This window comes from Harpia harpyja, chromosome 14, assembly GCF_026419915.1.
Source record: "Harpia harpyja isolate bHarHar1 chromosome 14, bHarHar1 primary haplotype, whole genome shotgun sequence".
NCBI classification, from domain to species: domain Eukaryota; kingdom Metazoa; phylum Chordata; class Aves; order Accipitriformes; family Accipitridae; genus Harpia; species Harpia harpyja.
The window spans coordinates 24409600-24434429 of NC_068953.1; the positions used below are offsets into that span (position 1 = coordinate 24409600).

Genomic DNA, 24830 nt, shown 5'->3' on the forward strand with positions numbered 1-24830 from the left:
TTAAAAATTGATCTCTTCTTCCACTTTCCTATAGGAAGAGGACCTTCCAATTTAGTTATATTAAAAATATGATCCTTAGAGTAGAATCTGTGATTAGCCCTGTTCTAGTTCTTGCACTGTGCAGCCAGCTTTACTGGAGCATGTGATGTTAACTCATCTCCCATCCTGCAGGGTTCTGCTTTGGAGGTACACTTCAATTCCCACTGTTGTTGAAGAGTCAGGGAAGAAGAAGGGCAAAAGCATTTCACTTCTGTGCTTGGAAGGTTTGCTGCGGATCTTCAACACGGTGCAGCAGCTGTATACTGCCAGGATCCCTCAGTTTCTACAAGCCTTGGGTAGGCACGTGATACAGTTCTGCTCTGGTTTCTAGCATTTGTGTTCCAGCCCATGTGTGGGCAGTTAGGGACCCAGTGCCCTTTATCCATAACTAGGGAGAGAGGGGGCTGGTCCTTGTCTCTCAGTAACAAGGTGGGCTTAGGAGCATTGGTTTTTCACACCAGAGGCAAGTTCCAGAGATATCTTTACCTGCTTTTATAGAGCTCTCAGTCTGTCAGCAGAGGATAGTTGGGGTCTGATATAGCATTCGTCTATTTGAAGTTTGCCTTTAACACATTTTTGTGCTCACCACGGTTTTGCAGTCTGTATTCCTCCTCTAGCTGTGAGCAGTTGCAGTCTTTCCCACTTTTGGAAATAAATCCTGTATTCTGCTCTTGGCATTTAGCTTTTTTCTGCACCTCTCTGTCTCTGCCAGATATTACTGATGGTGACGCAGAAGAAACGGATATTAATGTCACAGAGAAAGCTGCCTTCCAGATCCGACAGTTTCAGGTAAGTACCACTGTGTGCTGCAAGTGTTCCAAAGCACTGGTAATTCTGGCAGAAAATGCTGCTAGCTCTCTGTTGCTTGACCACGGGATTGAGTATGTGATAGCAACTGTGACACTGATTCACTGGCAGTTCAGAAAAGTTTCTGATTCTTAAGGAAAGCTTATTCAGGGTGCTGTGCAGAGTTGGATTGAAGTGCACATGTATTTACAGAGCTATAGGGTCCTTCAGTGCAGCACAAACTTACCTGAGTATTGTAAAAGTCACAGTGAATCGTATGCAGGCCTCTATGTAAGCACTGATAACAAAAACCAGCACTTGCTCTTTAGAAGAGTCCTTTTTTTCATATTCTTTGTCATTCTCCTTGTTGCTGATTCCTTTATCTGCTGCAGCTTCTGGTTATTTGTTTCTTAAAATAGCCCTGCAACAAGCATGCACACTCAGGGACTCTGTCTGTCTTTCCCATGATCAGAGGTCCCTGGTGAACCAGTTCAGCAGTGCTGAAGATGACTTCAACTCCAAGGAAACACAGTCACTCATCACAGTTCTCTCCACTTTGTCCAAACTCCTGGATCCAGCCTCTCAGCAGGTACTTCACAACCTTCATGGGGTGGCAGGGATGGGTGCTGTAGCTGTAGGTGTGGGAAGAAGATTATCAGATTGAGTTGACATCTGAGGGCTCTGACGTGTGTGTGTTCTGCCTTCTCCTGCAGACCAGACCATGTCAAAGTGACAGTTTTGTTGCATTATCAAGCACACTCCTGTCTAATGCCTGCAAGGACAGTTAAGAACAAGTTGTCTTCCCACCCCACTCCTGCACGTTCTGATCCTGCCTTCGGGCACATGGAGTCTGAATGACTTGTTCGCCTGAGCAGGGACTCCTAACAGAGCCTAGTTGTGGTATGGCTTCCGCATGGGAATAGAGCCAAAAGAGGCCAGCAGACTTGTGACCAGTCCAAACTGAGTGCCTAATTCTTTCCATGCAAGGAGGCATTTTCTAAAGTGCCCCCATTTTACAAGCTAGGGACTGCACTAAAAGTGTGCCAGAAGTCTGGAGTCATTTACCTTAAATTAAATGGAGCTATTACTCTGTCCAAGGGAATGTATAGCCATTCCCCTGTCCTGGACCTCAGCTTTTCACTTGTTTTTAGGCTAAGTGTCCCTTGTGAAACTTCACAGAGCATGGCTGGGTGCCTTTCTGCCAGAAGGGGACTCTGCTCATCAACCTTTGCTGTGATTCATTGTCTTGAATTTTTTTTAATTATTATTAGTTTTGTGCTTTAAATTCTGTTTCAAAGCCATGATATCTTTTCTCCCCTTTTACAGTTCCTTCAATTCCTGACTTGGACAGTCAAAGTTTGCAAAGAAAATGCTCTCGGTAAGTAAGCTTTGGGGAACATGTTTAGATGTGATGTGTCAGGTCTGATATTAGACCCTTAGATGCTCTGCTGTTGTCTGTCCCGTTTTCACCTCTTTGTTACAGATACGTTCAGGTCCCATTCTGTGGCAGATCGCCATGACATTGTGGTTATTAGCATGAGTATTAGGGAAGAAACTCCATCTCTATAAATAGCATTGCTGAAGAAAGAGAAGTCACTTACTTACTTGACTTTTCTCCCTTGTTATTTAGCACATCTGTTGCTCAAATCTGGATTTATACTCTGGAAAGATATTACTCTTGCCAGAGTTTGTATTGCTCTTCCTCAGTGCTTCTGGTCATCATTTTTCTACGAGCTGAGGGCTCCGGTGTGCCATACTTCCCCTTGCAATATTACATGGGATGCCCGATGCTGTAAACTCTGCTTTTGTAACTGTGGTATTTTAATAGAATTTTCACCTACTGTGTACGTTTCTGGGAATGCAGACTGTTAAATCCATACTGAATCTGAGACTCTCCCTCACTGGATGTCTGATGTTCCTAAATAGCTAGGGGAGCTCTGCACCTGGTAATGTGTTGTTTTCTTTTCCCTTCCCCACAGAGGATATCGCTTGCTGCAAGGGTTTGCTGTCTCTGCTCTTCAGTCTCCATGTTCTGTACAAGAGTCCTGTCAGTCTGCTGCGTGAACTCGCACAAGACATCCATGCTTGCCTGGGAGACATAGATCAGGTATGATACAGAAGCACCCTAACTCTTCACCACTTAGTGCTGTCAGGGCAGAATTGAGTGCATCTCTGGTGCAAACTATGTGGCAGCAGCTAAAGTTTTACTCACCAGAATTTGTTTTCTCTCTTCCAACTAGGACGTAGAAGTGGAGAGTCGGTCCCATTTCGCCATAGTGAATGCCAAGACTGCAGCCCCTACTGTTTGTGTGAGTCAAAATAGTGTGTATGGAACAACCTGTAGTGTCCAGGGCTACTCTGCTACAAGCGGCTTGTAGATTCCTGTTGTGCCAAACTCCTCCAAAAACCTGTTTTGTTATTGGTGTTTCTGTCTTAGCTGCTGCTTCTGGGTCAGGTGGATAAGGTCCTTGAAGAGGTGGATTGGCTTATCAAGAAACTCACCAGTCTGGGATCAGATACATCAGGTAATAAAAGTGGTCCATTTCTTACTGTTACACCTTTGTCAAAAACAGATGAAGCTAGAGAGCAAAAAGATATTTGGGGATTTTGAGGCAGCATCGTCTGAGGACAGGTTAAATTCTCCCTTGAGCTGGTCAACATGAACAATGTTAAGATAGAAAGTGTTGTCACAAAATCCCTCCAGTGATTGTTTTCCCTGTGCCACACTGGTGCTTTGTGCACCAGATGCAAAGGTGGTCTTTTGTGCCTCCCACCTGCATAACTGGATTCATTAGACACACCTTCACCAGGTATTCATCTTTCTTCTAGAAGACTCTTCTCAGGCATCAGACCAAACCCAGGCTCTGGAGAAAGGTGTAATTCTGCAGCTGGGAACTCTACTGACTGTTTATCATGAGCTGGTACAGACAGCACTCCCTGCAGGGAGCTGTGTGGACACGCTGCTGAGAAGCCTCAGCAAGACATACGCAATTCTCACCTCCCTCATCAAACATGTGAGTGCTGCTCTGCTGACAGTGGGCTGGCTGGGATCTAAAAGCTTTTTCCCCATCTGCTACAGCAAGCTCGCAGTGACCCCTGGCAGCAGCTATGCTCGGAACTGGGCTGTTGATCTCTTGCAGGAGTTGAGTCCTTATTCCGTTGGCTTTTGTACCCTCAATTTCATGACCTTTCTGCAGCAGTGATAGTTGTACCAGTGGAGATAAAGGAAAGCTTTTCTCCAGCTGAATTTGGCTGTGTGTGGCTTGGAGTGGCTCTTCCCAGTGCATCTTGTAGGTTCCTCTGTATACAGCTGTGTGCCACAATGAACAACACTAGTGATGTTCTGACAGTGCTCAGCAATCCTGCCCTTGCCACGTTCCCATCTAAGACTTGAAGTGTTGGACCTGGGGGAACTGGGCCATGAAAACAGGCCAGTGGACCTAGTTTGAGACAAGGTGGTGAATTCTCTTAGCGCTCTCACAGCTCTGGAACACAGATGTGGCCTTTGGGATATAGCAAGCCACTGGGGAGGATAGTTCCTGCAAATCCTGCCCTCCCCACTGTGCTGTTAAACAAGCTGCTTTGAGCCCTAGCTGGAAACAGTGTACACAGAAGAAACTCTTTCATGTTTTCCTTGCAGTATATCCAAGCTTGCCGCAGCACCTCGAATACGATTCCAGGAAGGCTAGAAAAGCTGGTGAGTGTGAGCAAATTGCTGGAGAAAATGGCTTATTGCCTAGAGTTGGCAGTAACACCAACCTCTGCTTCTTTGCAGGTGAAGCTCTCAGGTTCCCATTTGACCCCACAGTGTTATTCATTCATTACTTATGTACAGGTAAGGCCTAAATTAACTGTGGCAAAATCACAGTCAGTCTATCTGATGCTGCATGGTGTATCAGCTGCAATACATGGGCACCTTTGGGGATTATTAATCTTCTTGACATGATTTGAGTTTCTTATATTTCTAGCTTTACTGTGTCAAATAATAGTATAAGACATTTCAGCACCATTGTGGCCAAGCGTGTTGATTTCTGCTTGAGCAAGGAAGGAAGACTGTTTGGGGAGCTGGTTTTTAGCTTTTATTCCCCCTCCCCCTGCGTTAATTTTTTTTTAATTTTTTTTTTTTAATGAGGTTAATACTGCTGTTAATGACAATGGCAGATAAAGGTCAACAACACTGCAGTCATCACAGTGTAAAGTAATGTGGGTGACGAAGACTGCAGTGCTAAAGATGGGATTTAGCTGTTTGGAGAGGAATTGGGTGCTTGAGTGAGGAATTATAGAACAGACATGGCATACTGGGGAAAGTGTAGTGGTGTGCAGAGCTACCACTCCTGGGGGCTTCTCACACATATGTATTTCTGAATGTTTAAATTATTAAATTAGTTTTTCTTTCCTTCTTTTTTTGAGATTACCCCCAATTCCATTCTTGTATCGCTGTCTTTCCATCATCTAGCTGGTAATGCTGTTAGCTGGCCAGAGCAAAGACTTCTCTGGCCTTACTTGGCAGGCCTTTCTTCCCTGCTTACCCTCTAATGCCCCATCTTTTGGCATCCTCCTTCAGAACATCCACAGTGAGAGCTTAAGCTATGCAGAAGAGAAGAAAAAGAAGAAGAAAGAGGATGAAGCTGCTGCAATCTCCACAGTCATGGTAAGATTGACTCGCTCTCTAATAGAACATGGGCTGTATTTGAACTTGAGGATCATACCTCAAGGTTTGTGTTACCTGGTGGTTTCTTATAGATCACCAATGACAAGTTGTCATTTGGGCCTTTTAAGTAAAAATCAAATTTATTCTACCTTAACTTCAGAGAAAAGTCTAAAAAACCCCAAACAAACAAATAAAAAAGCAACCAAAAAAACCCCACTTTCACTAAATGCAACCTAAAAGCTCACAGACATGAAACAAAGGTAAAGTCTGGATAGTCTGTCTTGTCTGATATTTTATAATTTGGGGTAACCTATGAAATTACAGAACTGGGCTAATTTATTGGAACCAATACTGCACTCTGTTTAAGTGTTTCTTGTCAGTACATTTAAAGTAGTGCATTCCACTAAAGTACGGCAGTTGAGAATGACTGGATGGTTTGTTTGGGAGCAAGTGAGCAGGCTGGCAGGTTCCTGGTCTTTTATGTCCTTTGTGCTCCCAGCTAGCATTTCCTCTGTCTAGTTGGTTGTCCCAGACATTCCTGTGATGTTAAGTGTTTAAAAACCACAAGCATGATCTTCCTACTGTTCCCCGAATGTATGGAAATGGGTTGAAATGCTGTGTTTCCTTTTACCACTCTATCACCATGAGGAACAAACATTAGTGGTGGTAAATAAACAGGGCAAAAATGTGGTGAAACAGCAACATGTTCATTGCCTGGAAGGTGTATGCTTGTGATGCCTTTGCAGAGCTGGAGCAGAGGAAGTTTTGCTCTGATGGCTGTCAGGTATATCAGGGCTGTGGACTGCAGGCAGAGTACAAAACAATACATGGGAAAGCCTCACTGCAAAACCATCGTGGGAGTCAATTTAAAACCAGTAACAAACTAGCAAGGCTTACTGGGGCAGGACTGGTATGGAGCAAGGCTACTGAAGACACTTTTCTAAACTGGAGTGTTGTGGTCTTCATGTCATGCTACAGCATCGTTGTTCACTTCCAAATCTGACCTATCACCCTTCTTTCTGCATTTCAGGCTAAGGTGCTGCGGGACACCAAGCCAATCCCAAACCTGATTTTTGCAATAGAGCAATATGAGAAGTTCCTTATCCATCTCTCCAAGAAATCAAAGGTAATGTAAAGCAGAGCTCTTCTGTGACCTGAATTCAGTGGAGCAGTGGCATAGTGGAGGGCTATTGCTGTTCCACCTTTTAAAATCTCCACTGTTACTCAAATTAGGAAAGTCTAAGGACCTTACCACTCTTCCAGCCTTTGCCCAAGCTCCTGGCCCAACACTACTGAATTGCTGTCACACTGGTAGCAGCAGGTGTCAATGGCAGTACTGCCTGCGACCTAACATTGTGTGGTAAGTTTCTGCTCAACCAGAAACTCACACCTAATGCCAGCTTCCCTCACCCTATTCCCCTGTCTTGTTTCATAAGGAGATAAATGTACCATGATGAGATACCACATGAGAGTGAGAATAACTGGTAATCACTTGGCTCACTGGATTGTATGGGGCAGGTGTTTTTTCATCTACCTTTTGCTTCAGTCCTGCATGATTGCTCTGATGGACTTGGTCCCAGTGCTGTGCAAAGAACCAGGCAGGGTAGACAACTAAACTAAGATGCTAATGGCATAATGTCCTCTCTTCCTGGTTTCACCTTTGTTGCTGCAGGTGAACTTGATGCAATACATGAAGCTAAGCACCTCCCGGGACTTCCGCATCAATGCATCCATGCTAGACAGTGTGTTGCAGGAGCATAACACAGAGGATGCTGAAAATGAGCCAGACAACAACCAGGTCAGAACTCATTTAGCTGCTTTTACCGATAGGTTTCCCCCTCTTTTGAGGCCAACTGTATTTGTGAGCTGTTTAGGTATATGTGAAATCAGGACAGTTTGTCTTCCCTGGGTTAGCTCTCATTTTAATACTAAACTAATAGAAAGGAAGGAACAGTTAGTCTGGCTAACGTCCCCTACATGCCAGCCCTCTGCCTTGAATGACCTTTATTTCCATGCACCAGTTGTCTCTATCTCTGGTCTTAGGGAAGTGAGACTGCTCTTAAGGCCTTGTTGTTTGCCTTAGCAAGCAGAGAGGTCTATCAGCGTTACCTCTGAGGACCTACTGGCTGGCCAGGATCACACCTTTGCAGCATGATGCAAAGTGGTTTTGCACCCAGGTTAACGTTTGTAGATAAACAGCTGGCAGGGCAAACTCTGCAAAGCATCATTCTCCTCAGACCCATCTCCTCTACTAGATAGTGCTGGTGAAGGTAGCGCAACCTGTGCTGGATTAAAAAAAAATAAACAATTTACTTTGCTGATTGTCCAGGTTTTTATTGGTGCTTCTGTCCATATTTTCCTGAGTGTTTCAACAAGGCAAAACCCAGCACAAACAGCCCCTGTCCTGTGCCATTCATAACCTGCTAAGTTCCAGCATGAACTGGGGGGTCCATGGGGAAAGTCTCAGTAGGCGAGAGGAGTCCCATATTCAGGTCATTTTGTTAGGGAGGAAAAAGAGCTAAATCCTGTTCCGGACATCTGGTTTCTTGCTTTAGGTAAACATTCCTTAGACTAATCACACAAAAACAATCACACTCTGTACTGCTACTCTCTCCCTCCCTCTCCAGAGCAGCACAGCAGAGCAGACAGATGAGAACCAGGAACCCAAAAAGAAGAGATGGCGAAAAAAATAAAGCTGGGGTTGCCACTGCTGCCTCCTCCCACAGTGCCTGTTCTGTGGCAGACTCGCCTTGGTCTTGGAGAACTGCATGTATGGAGACGATGGTTTGTTGTTTCTCTTGCCAAACACTTAAGTCTTCTTCCTTCATGCCCATGGGTGTGCAAGCAGTGACTCTGGCCCATCTCAGGTTTTACAGATGGCTGCTGCCCTCGGAAGCGCCTCTGCTATTTGAATGTGCTGCTATCAAAATCTTCTTCCCCAGGAACATCCCTTCTTACAGAAAAAAGGAAACAGAGTGACCAGGATCAGTCCCTGCCAAAAGATCTCCTTCTGAAAGGACAGCCAGGCTCTGGCACGCAGTCTGGACAATTGTCATTCTGGCACTCTAGCGTCATCATTTCTTCTCCAGTGAACCTTTGGTTATTTCAATTAGCTGATATATATCCAGTGCTTCTCCTGGAAGACAATGGGACAATCAGTTCCCTGCACTCTGCAGTACACTCGGAGACTGCGTAACATGAGAGTGACGGTCATGATTTGCTTTAGGTCAGAGCATGTAGCACAAAAAGCCCTAAATTTATTCAAACTTCTGTTTTGCGTGGTGGTGTGAACACAGGAACCAGCACCAGTAGGAAGCTGGAAACACAAGCTGTTCTGCCTTGGAGTTGAAGCTTGCTGCTGTGTGCAGCTCCTGAGAAGCAAGAGAGGTGACAGCTTCCTCTGGTGAGGCTGGATTTGCTGTTATGTTTTTGCTGGCCCTGATGCGATGCACTTGTTTAATTTGCCTTGTTCTTGGTGAGAACAGAATTGCCCTTTTTGCCCACAGAACACAAATCCTGTTTCTGAATGTACCCTTTGCCTGTAAGACTCCTAATAAAGGTTACCTAAGGGTGGAGTGTCTGGTGTGTCCAGCGACTGAAAGAACAAATCTGAGGGCAGGTTCTTCTTATCTGGGAAAATGCTGCTGCATATTGAGGAGAAGCTGTTTAAAGCAGCTCCCAGCCAACAGTTAAATGGTTGCGTGCAGCAGTTAGTTAGAGGGTTATATTGAATGCACATAGGGACAACTGTAGGCCTTGGGATTGTTGGGGAAAAACACAGCAATGCCAAGGCAGTTCTCTGAACAAAGCTGTGCTGGGCTAAGGAGGAGTGGGGAAGCAGAGAAAGTAACAGAGGCTGGAAAAGTTTGGGTCATTTCAGAGAAGGAACAATTCAGTCTTGGGCTGTGTTAGAAGTGCACACGAGGGCTTGTCTCTGAGGGGCACAAAGCAAATGTGTGCATGGAATAACCGAGCCAGGCCCTGCTCATCACTATCAGAAATATTTGGAAGCAGCAGCCCAAAGAACTCGGGGATTGGGAAAGGAAAGAGGGGTAGAGAGGGGCTGGCACCAGGGTGGTGGTTGCCCTGCAGGGCAGACAATGGGTCAGGAAGCAAGGGGCTCATGAGGTGCCTCTGCCCAACAGAGGAGCCCTTGGGGAATGACTGCTTGGGCCAAGTGCTCTGCCTAAGCTGGGGAGGCTTGTGCAGAGGGGACTACAGGGGACTTGGCTTGCAAGGACACCGCTCACCTTGAGGGATGCCGTACTTCTTCTCCATCCCAGTTGGATTTGATGGTGTCATGCAGTTCATGGTCACCTCTTTCCTTAAGCACTGGTCAACATCCACTGCGCTGAAGAAAGCCACTGACTGTGGCAGATCCTGGAGGCCCAGTTTGTAGGCAAACATGCACCTGGAAGAACAACAGACCAGGTGGGACAGTGCTACACACCACCCTTAGCCTTGTCACACCTGGCTCTGATCAGCCACAGCTTCACAAAACATCAGCCAGCCATCCCCAACAGGTTACTTCACACCCCTGTCACTCAGCAGCTGGAAGACAAGGTGCTTTTTAAGTACTGGGTAGCAGGAGGGTCAAGCATTGCTAAAGTGGATGTGGGAGGAACAGAGTAACAGTACTTTGAGCCTCCTCAGAAGAAAGGGAGAACCCAGCCCTTCGCTGCTGGCTAATCCTCCCAGGCAGAGCAGATGCTGGATTTTCCCAGCAGGAAGCCCTGTGCTCACAGGAGCCGGCACAAAGGCACAAACATCAGGGCGTCTGCCCCCGCTGCGCCTGCTGCACCGGCACAGAAAGGCTGTTTGCTGTATCCCTGCCTCAGCTCAGGAGAAAACAGCTCAGCTTTGGCTGGCTCCCGTATAACCAAATACCCCACAGCGCCAGGAAGGGGATTTGGCAAAGCTGGCTGTGCTGGAGCCAGATCGAAGGGACCCCTTTGAGGTCAGCAGCTTTCTAGGCTGAGCTTAACTTTGCATGGAGCAGGGAAGCAGCAGGAACGCCCCACGCTGCGGAAGGGGCAACAGTGCTCGTGCTCACAGCAGAGACAACGAGCCGTGCCCCTTGCTGTCCCCTGAAGGCAGGGGGGAGACGAGGGATGGGGACAGTTTCAGGCTCCCGGCTGCTCAATCAAGCCCAAGGGCTGCTGCCACGTGACAGCTGCAGACCTGAAGGGAGCAGGAGGCGATGCGCTCGCACCCCAGCAGAGCGGAACGACTGGCCCCATCGCTGCAGGAGCCAAAAGCTGATGGTATCCCCCTCTTGCCAGCACATTATCCCTGGAAATCGAAGCTGAGCTCCATTTATAGCCACCTGAGCCACGCATGAAAGAACTGCAACCTCCAGCGCTGCCAACTTCCCTTGAGCAGAAGAAAACTGCTCTGCACCAGCTTGCTGCGGGCAAAGCTAATGCCTTTGCTGTCACTCCAGTCCCTTGAGCTTGCCCTGTCCCATCCCAGAGGCACAGGTGCTTGTCCCCAGGAGACACCACGGCCATCACACCTCACCTTGTGAGGAGGTTGGTGATCTGCAGGGCCAGGGCTGCCCGGTAGCGATCTTGCTGCTGGACCAGGTAGCGCACCTCGTCGTGGATGCTGATGCAGAAGCGCCCATTGATGTCGAACTCCTCGAAGAGCCACTTCATGGCGACCAGCATGAGGTGCAGGTAGTCGACAGCCGAGCTCTGCACCACCCAGTTCACTCTGCTGGTCAGAAACTGGTGAAAGGAAACACAGACGGATACTAAGAGAGCACAGGGGTCCAGGGCCCGGTCCTGATACAGGAGAGTTCCTGGGAGAAGTCTGTTAAATTCAGGGTTGTTGGGTTTTCTCAATGGCATGCAGATAATGAAAAGGGACAGTGGGTTTTCTGCATGGCTCCCAAGACCCTTCTGGGTCTCCAGCATCTGAGAAGGGCTGAACATGGGGTTGCCATTTTGGAGAAGACAAGCAAAGCTGAGAGCTCAGCAGCAGAGAGCTGCATCCTTACCTCCCCCTTGGCCACGGCGGGCTCCAGGGCCCTGCTGATGTGACAGCCCAGCACCGGGGTCTGTGGGGAGGGGGATAAGGCGATGCTCTCCAGCTTGTTGAACATCTCGGACTCAGTGCCGCCAGCCCACACTCGGTGCTCCACGACATTCCACTTCTTCTTCCTCCGGGACCTGGTGTGGCAGAGGGGACATTTGCTGGAAGTGTGGGAGGAGGCTGCAGGCCCCGTTTGAGAACCTCAAATGCTCCCTCCTGGTTTGGAGCAGCTGGACAAGCCCCTGCAGCCGCCTGCTGCTAATTGCTCACTGGGAGAGACAGGAAGCCCCCAGATCAAACCTACTCAGCCCTAGGAGAGCAGGGAGGGAGGATTGGGACTACCCAGCCCCATCTCCCTTCTCTGCCCACCGCCCACCGCTGCAGCTCCCTCCACCTCGCACCCCGATGTCACCAGAGTCATGCAGGGTTAGAGCATCTCACCTTTTCATGGCTTCTCTCTGGAGCCGCTGGACATCCTGGGCTGATACCGATCCATCCTCCGCCCTGTCCACGGCCAGCTCCAGCTCCCTCACCAGCCACTCTCCTTCCTCGGAGAGATGAAACCTGGAGGGGAGAGTGACCCATGCCCAGGTCCTGTGGGACACCACCACCATCTCCATCCCTGTTCACCCTCCGCCTCCCCAGGCAGCACCCACCTCCGGACGCCCTTGGTGACTGCGTACATCTGCTGAGCCTTCTCACGCGCCTGCTGCTGCGTCAGCCGGTGGTTGAACTGCATCAGCAGCCGCTCGGCGAAGGGCTGCCCGGCCCCGTAGATGCGCCCATAGTTGAAGACTTTGGCATGCTCCCGGCTGATGCCCACCGTGGCGGCCGTCTTGCTGTGCAGGTCTGTCGCGTTGCTCTTCTTCCCCTGCAGAGTCATCCAGCCGAAGGCCGTGCAGCCTGCCAGGTGGGGAGCAGGGGTTGGACGCCAAATGGGACCAGGCTAAGGGGGTCACCCCACTACCCAGCAAACCCCGGCTCACCGTGCATGCCGGCGAAGTGCGCCTCGCCGAGGACAGCGGCTATCCAGAGCTCCTGGGAATCCACGTCCGCACCCACCAGGGAGTAGCCAGGCGGCACCTGCACCATGGCTTTCAGCTCACTGCCCACCCGGTCAGCCTGTGGGACACGATGCCCAGCTCAGCACAACCCCTGCACCTCCCTCTCCTCCTCAGCGGCACAGGAGCAGCCTTCCTCCCGCAGCTGCAGCGTGCCGGCACAGCGCTCTCCATGCCCCTAAATTTTGCTCTGAAAGTCAAAACCAAGTTTAACACACGCAAGTGGCCTCATCCACGTGGTTATTTCCCCCAGGCTCCTCCAGCACAGAAGAAGGGGGGTTTGGGGAAGGACAGAAACCTGTGCTTCAGTATTTTCTTCTCCTTTCACCAACTTTTGAAGCGCAGGAGCCTCTGCTGACTCTCCCCCTCTCCCGAAGTCAAAGCACATCAGCAAGAGAAGGGCCCCAGCACCAGCCCTGCTACCTTAAACCCCACCATCCAGCCTGAACTCCTCCAGGCCAGGCTGCTCCCACCAGTCAAAAACACACAGAGGGTGCCCCAAAACACCCCCGCAAGGACCTGAGCATGGCCATACCCGGGCATTGCTGGCCGTCAGCCACGTAGGCTCCACTGCCCGGCGGGTGATGGTGCCTGCGGTCACCACCTGCGGCAGGATGGCTCCGTAATCATCCTCCTCGTTATAGTCAGGGTGCCTGGGACAGAGGTGAGGGTGAGCATCATCCTGCGAGAGCCCTCTTGGAGTGGCGTAGAGGGGACCATAGTCCCAGCTGGGGCCGTTCCTCCCTGTACCTGGTTACCACGCGAGGCAGCTCCCCTTTCTTCAGCCACACCACCATCTGGGAACTGAGGGGACAGGCAACAGGCGAGATGCTGAGCCCCTCACGTCCGCACGACCTCCCCCAGCCACGACAAACCTCCACCCACAGGGATGTCGCAATTCAGCTGAAGGCAGCTGCTCACCTGATCCGCTTGTGAGCGTTCCTCCAAAATGAGATCATTTTGTTAATCTCGAGGGCTCTGGTCCCATGAGTGCGGCCCACAGCAGCCCGCAGGGTGCCGTCCTCCATCTGGGGCAGGAAATCCTTGGCAAAAGGGCTTCCCACATTGTTATCGTTACCGTCCTTTAGCAGCAAAAGAGGTACCAAGGCTCAGTGTGCCACCGCTCCGTATCAGTAAAGCTCTGTGCATTCTCCTGCCCCAGCTACAGAGATGCATTTCCACCACCCAATCCCATGGGACAAGATCACAGGGGTCCCAGTAGTGCTGCAGCACTGGGGTGACAGGCAAGGGACCCAGGGTGGCTGGGGAGCCCCAGGAAAAGCCCCAGGAGCACCCAACTTGCCTTGTGAGGCAGCTTGAAGAACCAGCACCCAGGGATGTTGACATCATTGTAGGGACCATTGCCGTAGTGGTACGAGGGCTGGCTCCTCACCTCCACCGGCCTGCACAGCTCATCCATCTCCTCCTGCAACCAGCGATGCGAGGTGATGCCAGGAACACCCCCAGGCGTGACGGGAGGGGGAAATTAAGGAAAGAGAGACCAATCTGCCAATGCACCATGCAGGAAACTCCCTTTACCTGCACCAGGCTCTGGTCTGCTCTGCCCATTTTCTCCTCTACATCCACCTCCAGCTGGCTCAGCTCCTCCACCTGCGGCAGAGAGGGACCGTGGTGGAAGCCGGGTCAAACACCAATTTTCCAGTAACTTAACACTTAACTAAAGGAAATTTCTTACTTCCAGTCCCTGGAGCCATGCACGGGGCTGGTTTTTGCATGCACGCTTGGAAGAAGCGCAGCCCCCCACATCTCCCTCCCACCGAGGGACCCTCCATCCCTTCCTTCACCTTCTGCCACATCGTGCTGCCATCCATCACCAGCAGCTCGTCCTCCATGGCAGCCTCCGGCCCCGGGGGCTGCTCCTTGACTTTCTCCAGGCAGTGCTGCCTGTACAGGTACTCGATTACCCTGCCAAGGGAGAGGGCAGGGCTCATGCACCCACAACAGGGACCAAGGCTCCAGGGCAGCACCTGGGCAGGGTCCCAGGGAGCTCCCAAACCCCTCCGTGGGGCAGCCCCCAGCTTGGCACCCCACTACGTCCTCCTCACCTGTGTGGGCAGAGAGGGCCCTCTGCCTCTGAGGGAGCTGCCGGCAAATTGTCCTGCCGCCCCGGCACCAGGTAGCCCCAGCCATGCTTCTCTGAGTAATGGAGGGGGAAGCCGTCCCAGGCCAGACGCATCAGCTTCGGGGTCACCCTCATCTGCAGGCTGATGAGGCTGGGTCCTGGCACCCACCCTGCCTCTTCCAGGCGCGGGCACAGCTTGCGGTACCAGCTGGGGACCAGCAGGGATGGGTCAGAGAGCACAGGGCAAGCCCTGGGGACACCCAGGGTCCCCCACTCACCCTGGGTGGCCCGGCAGGTGCTGGAGTCTCTTAGGTTGCAGCGCGACCGTCTCCTTCAGACGCTCCAGGCAGACCTGGCTCGCAGGGGCTTTCAGCTCCTCTTTCTCACCGGGGGGACCAGGGTCTGGTGGGGCAAGGAGGACTGGCTGGCAAAGAGCCCTCCCTGCTGCCCCACGAGGGAGAAGGACCTTGAACCAGCCCCCCACCACATGCTCCAGCACAGGGACAGGCCAGCAATGCTTCACCCTGCCACCACCACCGAACCACGTCCCTTCGTCTGGGTGCCCTTGGGAAGGCATCCCTCGTCCCCAGGGGATGACCTCCGCTCACCTTCCTGCCACTCCTGCGCAGACCTGTCCGTGCCCACCACCGCCGGGGAGGCTTTGCTGTTCCCATCCTGATCCTTCTTCTTCTTCCCCGGATTCTTCTTCTGCTTAAACTCCTGCGTGTCCCACTCCAGATCCCAGAGCCAAGGGTCATCCTTGTACCTGCCAACACACTGTTGTCATACCGCAGCTTTGCTCCCGTCCCCAGCACCTGCCCACAGCCCCCCACGGACCACCCGGCATCTGGTCTCTGTCCTGTGAGCGGCAGGATCTGCACCCCCAGCCCATGGGTACCTGTCCTCATGCAGCAGCTGGCAGGCATCGTTGGCCAGGTTCATCAGGGACTTCTTCATCTCCTTCTGCAGCTCCTCGTAGATGTCCTGAGCATCGTCCAGGTACCTCTTCCAGTTCCCATTAACCGGCAGGTAGGACACCCCCATCTCCAGCATCCCTGCAAACGTCACAGGGTGGGGGCACCTAGAGCCCGAAGCAGCAAGAAATGAGATGTCTGCTGGAGGGGATTTGCACTGGCAGTACCAGACTACGACAGACATGAACGTGTCTTCACCTAGAGTTTCCCAACCCCACACAACCCTCAATGCTCTTCCCCTAAACCCGTAAGGATCCCTGTATCTTCCATCTGCCCTGCACATGAATTGCTGCCTTAAACAACCCTGTGCAATAACTCCAAAGCTGTATCACTCCGATCTGCCTCATTAAGACTGCTTGCCTGCTCCAGCCACGCTGTGCTGCTGCTTATTCCTTCTCACCTACAGAGATGGGGGTTCAGGGCCTCCCAGCTCCCGGTGCCACCCCAAGGACAAGAAGAGCCGCATGCCATCCCCAGAGGGACTGCCATCGTCCCCACTGCCGGCCAAGCCCGCAGTCCCTTGGCCAACGCTGGCCAGAGCTCAGCGGCTCTCACCTCTCCATGAAGAGTGGCAGCTGCTGCTGAAACACCTCATGGGTGGCCTGAACATCGTGGGCACAGTACAACATCAGGTCCTGGGGGCAGAGGCAGGTGAGAACAGGCAAAGCAGCTACCCCTCTGCCAGCACAGGGCAAGGCACCAGGGCTGCGGGAGGATGGGGGATTTCCCAGCCCCAAGCACACCCAAAGCCTTGCAAGAAAGGGCAGCAAAACAGAAACCACCCCAGCAGCTGCTCCCATCTCTGGCTCTGGCTGCCTCTCGGGATGTTGGGATGGCCACCCGCACCTGGAAGTTACTCCTGATGTCGGCCATGGTCCCCTTCACAAAGAGTTCCCGCGCCTCCTTCTCCAGCGGCTCCCCCCCAACGTAGAGCGCGTGCACGTCTGCCAGGTTGTTGATGCTGCTGACGTGCACCCAGTCCCATGAAGTGACCTGCGAACAACAGGGGGGTTAGATGGTGCGGGATGAGGACTGGCCGCAGCCAAGATCAGGAGAGGTAAAGGATGAGGCTGCTGTTCCATTTTAAACCGAGGCCACCTCACCTGGAAAGCACTGGGAGAGCTTCACCCAGCAGAGCTGCTCCAACAGCTCCTACTCTGCCAGTACAGGAGGAGATGGTCCCAGTACAGGAGCAAATGGTCCCATTACAGAGTCAAACGGTCCCCCGCCACCCACGCCACTGCCAGCGGCTCAGCTCTCTTACTCACAGCTGGTCCCTCCGTTTTGTTGCGCGTTTTCTTCATGTGCTGCTTGACCTGTTGCACTCCCTTCCTCTTGCCGTGCTTGGCAGCCATCCAGAGACTGCGCTGGAAGCCCGTCAGCCCCGAGATAGCCATGTGCATGCTCATGGTGTCCAGAAAACGCACCCGGGAGCCCTAGGACACACCGGAGGAGAGAAAAAGAGATGGTTTGGGACGTGCTAGATGATAAGAAACATGCTGCCAAACGTCCTGCAGCTGCCAGCAAGCACCACCTTGCATTATAGAGCTGCAAGTCCTCTGCTCAGGTTGCTTCTGTCAAGGCAAAGCTTTGCCTCCCAGCACCCCTCTTCTGAGGGCTGAGAGCATCCCCAGCGCAGGCTGTCAGCTGCTCAAAGGCTCCTGCCACGTTCCCAGCTGCAACCCTGCAGCCTCCAACAACTTTATGGCGTGCAAGACTATCTCCCCTTAAAGGGATCAAAACCTCAACCTGTTCTGCAGGACAAGGAAAACACAACCCTGGGCTATCTGTGCAGAACAGCGTCTGCCAAAAATAACCCTGAAAAGCCAGTGCAAACGACTATCCGGATAATGAACTGCAGCTGCCGGCACAAAGCAACAGCACCATGGACTACCTGGATGAGGTACTGCTCCTTGATGAACGCCCGGTCGAAGGCCACGTTGTGCCCCACCACCACTCTCTCTGGCCAGTCCTGCTTGCTGGCACAGCTGGTGCCTGCTGGGCTCTCCAGGGGAATGAGGTCAGCCAGGGTGAGGTGGCTGGACCAGGAGTACCGCTGCTCCAGCAGCCGCTTGCTGCACCACGAGTACCTGTGGAGGACAGGCAGCCCCCCCCCCCCGCCGTAAGAAATAAAGTAGGGGCTCCTGGGACCAAAAGCACCTGCTGTGACGTGGGGTGTTGAGCAGGATCCCACCCGTGGGAAGGAGGCGACCGACCCCGGGGAGCACTGCGCCCGCTAACTGGGACACACATCCCACACCCCAGAGCCGCGCTTCGGGGCTTTGCCGCGTTTTCCCCGCAAGCCGGCGGCAGCTTGCAGGAAGAGGCTCCGCTCGGGAGCGTCCCCGTCCTTCCTGAAGCCGTGAGCTCCCGCCGCCACGACGGGCGCGACCCCAGCATCGCGGCCGGCACCGCGTCTCACCAGGCGTGCGGCGAGACCGCCACGGCCAGCGTCGGGCAGTGGCCTTCAGCCACGCACACCTCCACGTCCAACACTGCCGCCCGCTCCGCGGGGAAGTCGACGGCTTCTGCTCGCCCCTCGGGGCCGTAGCGAGTCCAGCCGAGCTGCCAGGCCCACCGCGCGGGCACGGGGGGCAGCTCGCACCGCAGCAGCTCGTCGGCCGCCTCCAGGTACGGCAAGCTCTGCTTCTGCGCCAGGAGGCGAAAATGCTCGTCGATGTTGTCCCCGTACATGCGGGGCAGCTGCAGGTCCACGTCGGGCAGCGTGGAGGTCTCCTTGCCCCACAGGTCGTGGCGCTGCAGGTGCTCCACGCTCCTCTGGATCTCCGCCGCCGAGTAGCGTACCCGGGCCCCCCGGAAGATCTGCTCGTGGAGGGTCCTGGACAGCATCTGGATGTTGAGGGGGTTCGTCCGCCGCTGGCCCTTGCCGGGCTCCCGGCTCGGGCTCTCCGGCAGCGGGCGGCCGGCGGAGGAGCTGGAGGCGCATCGCCGGGGCTCGGCGCCGCGGGCTGCGGCGCAGCCCCTCGCCGATCTCCTCCAGAGCGAGCGCCTCATCTCCTGCCCCCCCCCGGCTCTGGGGACGCGCCTCCGGCACGGGCTGCTCCCCCCGGCCGGCCGGAGCTGCAGGGAGAGAGCAACGGCGAGGGGCGAGCTCGGCACCGCTCGCCCAGCCCCGCCGCCGGCCAGCCCCGGCCGCCGCTACGGCCACGCACGGCCGGAGCCGCCCAAGGCCCCGCACGGCCGAGCAAGGCCGGGCGGCCCGGCTGCGCTGCAACCCCCCCCGCAGCCGTGCAGCCCCCCCGCAGGAATGCACCCCGCCCCGCAGCCGTGCACACACGCACCCGCCCCCCCCCGCACGCATGCAACTCCCGCAGCCGTGCATCCCCCCGGCAAGCATGCATCCCTCCTCATATACGCGTGCCCCCCCCCCCGCAGACACGCACCCCCTTACACACCCGTGCTCCCCCCGCCGCCGCCGCGCCCCTCTCACCCCGCGCACCCCCGGGTCCCGGCGCGCGCCGCCCGGGCCTGGGCCGGAGGGCGGATCCAAACGCGGGCGCCCGGGGGAGCTTCCGGCCGCTCTGACGTCCCGTCCCGTCCCGTTTCACCCCCCCCCCCCCCCGCACATGGTACGGTCCGTCGGCGGCGGGCTCAGTAGGTCGCGCGGGAAGGCGGTTAGAGAGGCGGCCGCGTGGCCTAATGGATAAGGCGTCTGACTTCGGATCAGAAGATTGCAGGTTCGAGTCCTGCCGCGGTCGGCGGTAGTGCCCAGCAGGCGCTGTCCATTTTGCTCCGCCCGCCCGTGTCGCGGCCTCGGGGCGGGAGGCGGCGGCGGCGCCGGGGCTGCCGCTTACCCAGTTGCCGACAGCGGGGTCACGACACGCACGGGTCGCGTTTTGCTCGTGTTTTAAACCGCAGAGGGGAAAAAGGCGGAGGGTGGCTCCGCGCGCGGAGCCTGAGACCGATCGCGTCGGTACGAGGAGCGGGCCGGACCCGGGGCACAGCCGGGGAGAGCAGCCCCGCGGCAGGGCGGGGACCGGCACGGTGTCACCCCCGTCGTGCGGGCGCCACACTCTCCGCCCCGGTCTCCCAGGGGAGGTCAGGCCCCGGGGTGGCAGGGCCATCATCCTGGCAGCCACCATCCTGGTCCCCATCACCCTGCAGCCACCCCTCGGGTCAGGTCAGGTCTTTACGGGGCTCCTCACATCCCCCCAGCAGGGCTCAACCCCCCCGCACCCCAAAACCTTAAAGCTCGGAGGCCTCGAGGGTGGCCTGGGACGAACGATGGGGTCCAGGCTACCCCCTCGCCCAGCCCGGCCTGGGTGGCTGGTGCATGGCCACAGAGACGAGAGCTGGGCGTGGGGTGTGCGTGGGGACACCAGCAGCCCTCGCTGGTGGGGTGTGAGGCACGGGTGGGAACAGCTCGGCGAGTGGGGATGGAGCAGTGGCTAGAGAGCCAAAGGCGACGGTCGGGTGTAGGGTAACAGGCCGCAGGGTGCGGGGGAAGAGGGGTCAGGGCGGGTGGGTGCAGGCTCAGAGGCTCTTCTAGCCGCGAAGATGGCTCCTGGCAGAGGCCAACCCGGCTTTTGGCATTGTAAGGTACCGTTACCGAGTCCGAGCCATACCAAACCGAGCCGTGAGCTATCTTACCGAGCCGCCAGGTGGCGATGCGGCCCCGTTTTGTCGGGCCGGTTCCCACGGGGCCGGGACCGTCGGGGCGCGGGTACCGCGCCGGGCCCATCCCGCTCCGCGCTCCCGCTGGGGCAGCGGGCGGGGGGCACCGGGCACTGTAACACCCACCCTATTCGCTCCTCCCGGCCTCTGCACCCCAAATCTGGGGTGTGCCCCCCATCTCAATCCTGCACCCCGGAGGGGAGGGAGCTGTGAGGCCGCACAGCTCCCTCCCCTCGGGGGTGCAGGATTGAGGAGGGGGCAGCTGGGTGTGCGCGGGGTGCGGAGCCGGCGGGGAGGGATGCTCCGGGGATGCGGGTGCTCTGGGCAGGAGGAAAGAACCGTGAGCTGCTCTGGGGTGAAGCGGGGAAGGGTTTGGGGACCCCCTGCTACGGGGTGGCTCTGAGGAAGGACCTGGCAGCGTGGGACTTGTTCTCCCCTCCGATGCATTATGTTAACGCTGATATCCTCTTGTTTGGGGTCTATGATCTACTTATTTTTATCGTGGTCGCAAAAAAAAAAAAAATTTAAAAAATCCAAACCCGCCACACTAAACCCCCCCCTCCCCCAAGCGGGGAAAAAAAAAAATTAATTCTCCCCGAAATTATTCTCGCCGCTTTATTTCTGAAGCCCTCCCGGGCGGCAGTGCTCTGAGGAGGGTTGATGACAACGAGCCCCGCTGCCTTGTCTGCAGGCAGGACCGGGCCGGGGCTGCCTGTTCTTCACCCGGGTGCGGACAGGGAGGTTCGGCAGGGCACGGCACCGCTATAAAAAAAAAAAAATCACCACCGTAAAAAAAAAACGAAATAAACCCCCCAAATCCCCCGTTTCAGCAGGGCTGGTTGCGATGCGTAAGTCGGGATGGGGTGTGTAGGGTCTTTTTTTTTTTTTCCTAGGCTCTTTGTTTGTCTGTCTGTCGGGGAAGCATCCCCATCCCTGTGCGCCCCGTCGGGGCCGGGTACCGGCCGTGGGAGACGCGACTTCCCCCCCCGCCGCCCCGCCCTTGGAGACCCCGCTCCCCGCCGGGGGCTCGATGCTGTCGGTCGGATAATGGAGCGGTGGGACTTTGTTTAACCCCGTTGCCCCCGGGGCCAGGGGTCAAGGGCTTCCTCTTCCCCCGGGGCACGGCGGAGAAGCCGCCGGTCGCACCGGGAGGGCCGCGGCGGGGAGGGGGGAGGGCGCCGCCGCCCTCCCCCCTCCCCGCCGCGGCCCTCCCGGTGCGACCGGCGTGGGACCGCGTAAAACCCCATCGCCCCCCGGCATCGAGAGGCTGAAGATGTCTCCGGGTGGGTGTTTTGGGGGAGCAGGGGACGGCCAAACATCACCCCGAGACTTGGAGGGGGGGTGGGGGTGGGTGCAGAGAAGCGGCCCCTGCCCTCCAGCATCCCCCGGCTCTGCCTTCCCCTCTCGGCTAAAGGAAGCCGGTTTTATCGGGGTGCGATTTTAACGGGGTTTTAACCCCCCTCCGCAGGCAGAGGTATCTCAGCCGCCCCCCCCCCCCCCCGGGAGCCAAGAAACGGAAGAAACGGGCAATTTTTATAGGTGACGTACGGGCTTACGTGGGAATCCGTGCCCAGCACCGCTCTTTCAGATTTTTTCTCCCGAAATAACCCTTCCCTGCAGCTCGTACCCCCCTTTTTGCAGCTCGCACCCCCTTTTCCAGGCTGGGGGCGGGGGGGGAGCCTGGAGGGGGGGAAGGAAAAGGGAAAAGAAAAACAGGGGCCCCCCCCCGCCATCCCGCTATTTTCCTGCTCGGGAGACGAGCCCCGGAGCTCCCAAAGTGAGCGATGGAGAGGGCGAGGGGAGGCAGGCGGGAGCCGGCTCCGAGCTGGAGGGGTCGCGGGTGGGGTGGAGGGGTGGGGGGAGAACCCTCCTTTTCGGGATTGAGGGAGAACCGGCGAGGGAGGGAGGCTGGCGGCACCGCCGGCATCCGAGGTAAGTCCCCCTCCTGCCCGCAGCGGTGGTACCGGAGCCCGTGCCGGCGCTGCGGGGGCGGGGGGGATGCTTTGGGGGTGCAAAGGAGCCCGATCCTGGGGGAGGCACCCAGGCCCGGGGCTGCCCCATCCCCACCCCCGGGCCGGGCTCCTGCGGGCGGTGCGGGGCCGGGGCTGCTTCGGCGGCCGCGGCTCCTGGGGAGATCGGTGCCGGTTATCCCGGCCCGGGGGCTGCAGGCAGCCCCTGCCCCGCGCCCTGCCCGCTCCCTCGGGGCTGGGCCGGGGTCCCCCCGGGCCGAGCAGCCCACGGAGCCCGCTCCCAGCCCCCGGGGCTCCTCCCGTGTGCGTCTCAATTCGCTCAGGCTTGACTTGGCAATAAGCTCTCTCAATAGGGTGACAATAGAGCCCCGGTGGGACCCGAACAAAGAATTTGAAAGTAGTTAAATTGCAGGACACGTCCATCGCCTGGGTGCTTGAATTAAAAAAAAAAAAAAAAAAAAAAAAAGAAAAAATCGGAGAAAAGAAAAAGGAGAGAGACTTTTCTTTGGGCTGGTGAGAAAATGCTCAGGGTAAAAGTTGGTTTGGCGTCTTCATTTCAGCGACAATGGAGCAGAGCTAATTCAATAGGAAACGCGGGGATTTTTTAATGAAAAGACCGCCAGGGTTACACCGAAGTTAAGCTCTTGTGAATTAATTATTAGGGCAAATAAACTGGGGGGGGGGGGGGGGAGCGCTCGGGAGGGAGTGTTGCAATTTCTTAATATTCTCCTTTTCGTGTTTAACGACAATGCCATTAGGTTTTCGACTCTGGGCGAGCAAAAGGATTTCTTATACTCCCCGGGAAGAGGAGAAGACGCGCTTTTTTTTTTTTTTTTTAATGTGTTAATTGCTTTTAAAATAAAATACTACGGAATTTGGCAACGAGCTCCGGTTTCTGCTGGCGGTGGCATTTGGGGTTATATTTTCTTTCGTGGCAACTCGCGGATGCAAAAAGGAAAATAACGGGGGAATTTAAAAACACGAATGTAAAGGCGAGGCGGCGTGTTCGGCTGTTGCCGGTCTCTCGGGCTCGATCGGTTTTTTTTTTCCTACATAGAAAACCTGTCTGGGGATCCCTGTGTATTCATCGGGGCGGCGAAAGACTCCCCAGAGCCGCTCCGGGGCACCGGTGGAGTGAATCGGAGATAAAAAATAGGAGCCAGGTTACACGCAGGAAGGAAGAGGAGGAAGCAAAGTAAAGGTGTGCCAGGAGGGGTTTGGGAGGTGGGGGGGAGGTGTCGGGGGGCTTTTTTCGCCTTACTGCGAAGGCTGCAGGCGATGCAATACGTGTGTAATTCCGTAAAGAAGATAAGGAAGATAGAAATGGAGGGGGAGCGGAGGAGGGAAGCGCAGGAGGTACCTGCCGTGCCCGCGCCCCGCTTCCAGCTCGCTGCGGCCGCCGGGGGCTGCGCTGCGGCTGTCGGGGCGAAGAGGTCTCCGGGGCTCGGCCTGGCCGTCGGGGCGGCGATGGCCCGGCCCGGCCTGGTCCGGCCCGGCTCCAGGAGGAACCCCCACCTCCAGGGCCGGGGCAGCAGCCGGTGCCCCGGCTCTGCCCGACGGCTGCAGCCGGGCCGGGCCGGGCCGGGCCGGGCCGGGCCCGGGAGCCGCGGAGACGTTCAGCATTTGGACAGCGGTGCGGGGCCGGGCCGGGCCAGGGCGGGGGAGCCGGGGGGCGGCGACCGGGGGGCGGTGGGGAGCTGCCCGGGGCAGCGGAGGGCCGGGCTCGGCTGCAGCACCTTTCCCTGCTCGCCGTGGTGGTGGTGGGGGGTGTTCCTAGAGGGAACGCGGACACCGCTGAGGGGGGTCCAGGGCTGCGGGGGGGGGGGGGTGGTCCGGCCCCCGCTCTCCCCCCGGAGAAGCGCTCCCCGGGGCCGGGGGGGGCAGAGCGGCGTGCCCGGCGGGGCGCCCAGGTGAGCGGCGGCGGCCCCGAGGGAGCGGGCGGCGGAGGGTCTCAGCGCGGGGGGGGGGGGGACACGACACACGACACGGGACGCGGCCCCTCTCCCTCGCGCAGCCCCATCCTCGGGGGGTAATTAAGGGGTGAGGCGGAGGGGCTGCGCTTTCTGCTCGGCGGAGCCTGCCAGCCACCAACCCCCGCCGCCACCGCCGCCTTCCTCCCGTCCTCCTCCTCTCCCCCTCCCTCCCCCCGCCTCTTCCCCTCCCCCTCTCCCTCCTCCTCCTCTCCGCCATGGTTGGAGTGAATAGGAGGCTGCCGGGCTGACGTCAGTGCGGGCAGAGCCTGCCGCCGGCGGCAGCTCCTGGCCAGCAACCAGAGCCGGCACCGGCAGCAGCCGGGAAGACGCAAGGAGCCCGGGCAGAGCCGCCCCCGCCGCCCCCGCCGGTCCGCGCCCAGGGCTGGGGGCCGCGGGAGCCGCTGCTCGGCCGGGGGCAGTTCTGCCCGCCCCTCTGCCCGCCCGCCCGCCCGCCCGCCCGGAGATGGGGGGTGGAGGGTGGGGGGGAAAGGCCCCCGCCGCCCGCTTCGCCCGGGGACCGCCGTCCTGCCCTCGGCACGGCAGCAAGAGTGAGTGTCGCGGCCGGGCATCGCCGCCTCGGCGGGGCGGCCCCGGGGAGGAGGGAGGGCGCGGGGGGTCTTTT

At 56.4% G+C, this 24830-nt stretch overlaps 2 protein-coding genes, 1 long non-coding RNA gene and 1 other non-coding gene across 5 annotated transcripts in view; 3 read left to right on the top strand and 1 right to left on the bottom strand.

Moving 5' to 3' along the window:
- The window catches only part of FANCI (FA complementation group I), a 26186-nt gene extending 17135 nt beyond the window's left edge, over positions 1-9051 (top strand). The window contains exons 24-37 of one of the 2 annotated variants that reach the window (XM_052807755.1): positions 172-335; positions 752-828; positions 1298-1414; positions 2152-2203; positions 2805-2932; positions 3066-3134; positions 3263-3350; positions 3655-3839; positions 4466-4522; positions 4601-4660; positions 5390-5476; positions 6507-6602; positions 7149-7274; positions 8104-9051. In XM_052807755.1, the coding sequence (XP_052663715.1) occupies positions 172-335; positions 752-828; positions 1298-1414; positions 2152-2203; positions 2805-2932; positions 3066-3134; positions 3263-3350; positions 3655-3839; positions 4466-4522; positions 4601-4660; positions 5390-5476; positions 6507-6602; positions 7149-7274; positions 8104-8169 (1372 nt within the window). In that variant the 3' untranslated portion in view covers positions 8170-9051. The remainder of the gene's footprint in view (positions 1-171; positions 336-751; positions 829-1297; positions 1415-2151; positions 2204-2804; positions 2933-3065; positions 3135-3262; positions 3351-3654; positions 3840-4465; positions 4523-4600; positions 4661-5389; positions 5477-6506; positions 6603-7148; positions 7275-8103) is intronic. The other variant, XM_052807756.1, reaches the window with a different exon arrangement.
- Positions 7785-18719, bottom strand: POLG (DNA polymerase gamma, catalytic subunit). The gene is made up of 22 exons (XM_052807757.1): positions 18053-18719; positions 17525-17720; positions 16899-17066; positions 16477-16623; positions 16186-16265; positions 15555-15737; positions 15265-15422; positions 14935-15058; positions 14640-14864; positions 14379-14499; positions 14113-14184; positions 13877-13999; positions 13495-13655; positions 13324-13377; positions 13109-13226; positions 12499-12634; positions 12169-12415; positions 11954-12076; positions 11478-11649; positions 10997-11205; positions 9727-9887; positions 7785-8612 (listed from the first exon to the last, which is right to left on the bottom strand). Exons 1-22 carry the CDS (start codon positions 18643-18645, stop codon positions 8551-8553), a joined length of 3633 nt encoding a protein of 1210 aa, XP_052663717.1. The 5' UTR covers positions 18646-18719; the 3' UTR covers positions 7785-8550.
- A 557-nt stretch (positions 18720-19276) lies between these two features.
- Positions 19277-19349, top strand: TRNAR-UCG (transfer RNA arginine (anticodon UCG)). Its single transcript has one exon. It is a non-coding gene; the product is annotated as a tRNA-Arg (tRNA).
- A 2766-nt stretch (positions 19350-22115) lies between these two features.
- Positions 22116-23113, top strand: LOC128151252 (uncharacterized). Its single transcript, XR_008238312.1, has 2 exons — positions 22116-22197; positions 22994-23113. It is a non-coding gene; the product is annotated as an uncharacterized LOC128151252 (long non-coding RNA).
- Positions 23114-24830: the final 1717 nt, after the last annotated feature.

Bases quoted from the DNA above. Each gene is read 5' to 3' on its own strand.
- POLG (XM_052807757.1), bottom strand. From the start codon at position 18,645: ATGAGGCGCTCGCTCTGGAGGAGATCGGCGAGGGGCTGCGCCGCAGCC. The intron at 11,206-11,477 runs GTAAGGATGCAG...TCCTTTCACCAG, and splicing joins CCGCCGTGGCCAAGGGGGAG to TTTCTGACCAGCAGAGTGAA. The intron at 8,613-9,726 runs GTGAGCGGTGTC...ATTGTCTTCCAG, and splicing joins GAAGTACGGCATCCCTCAAG to GAGAAGCACTGGATATATAT.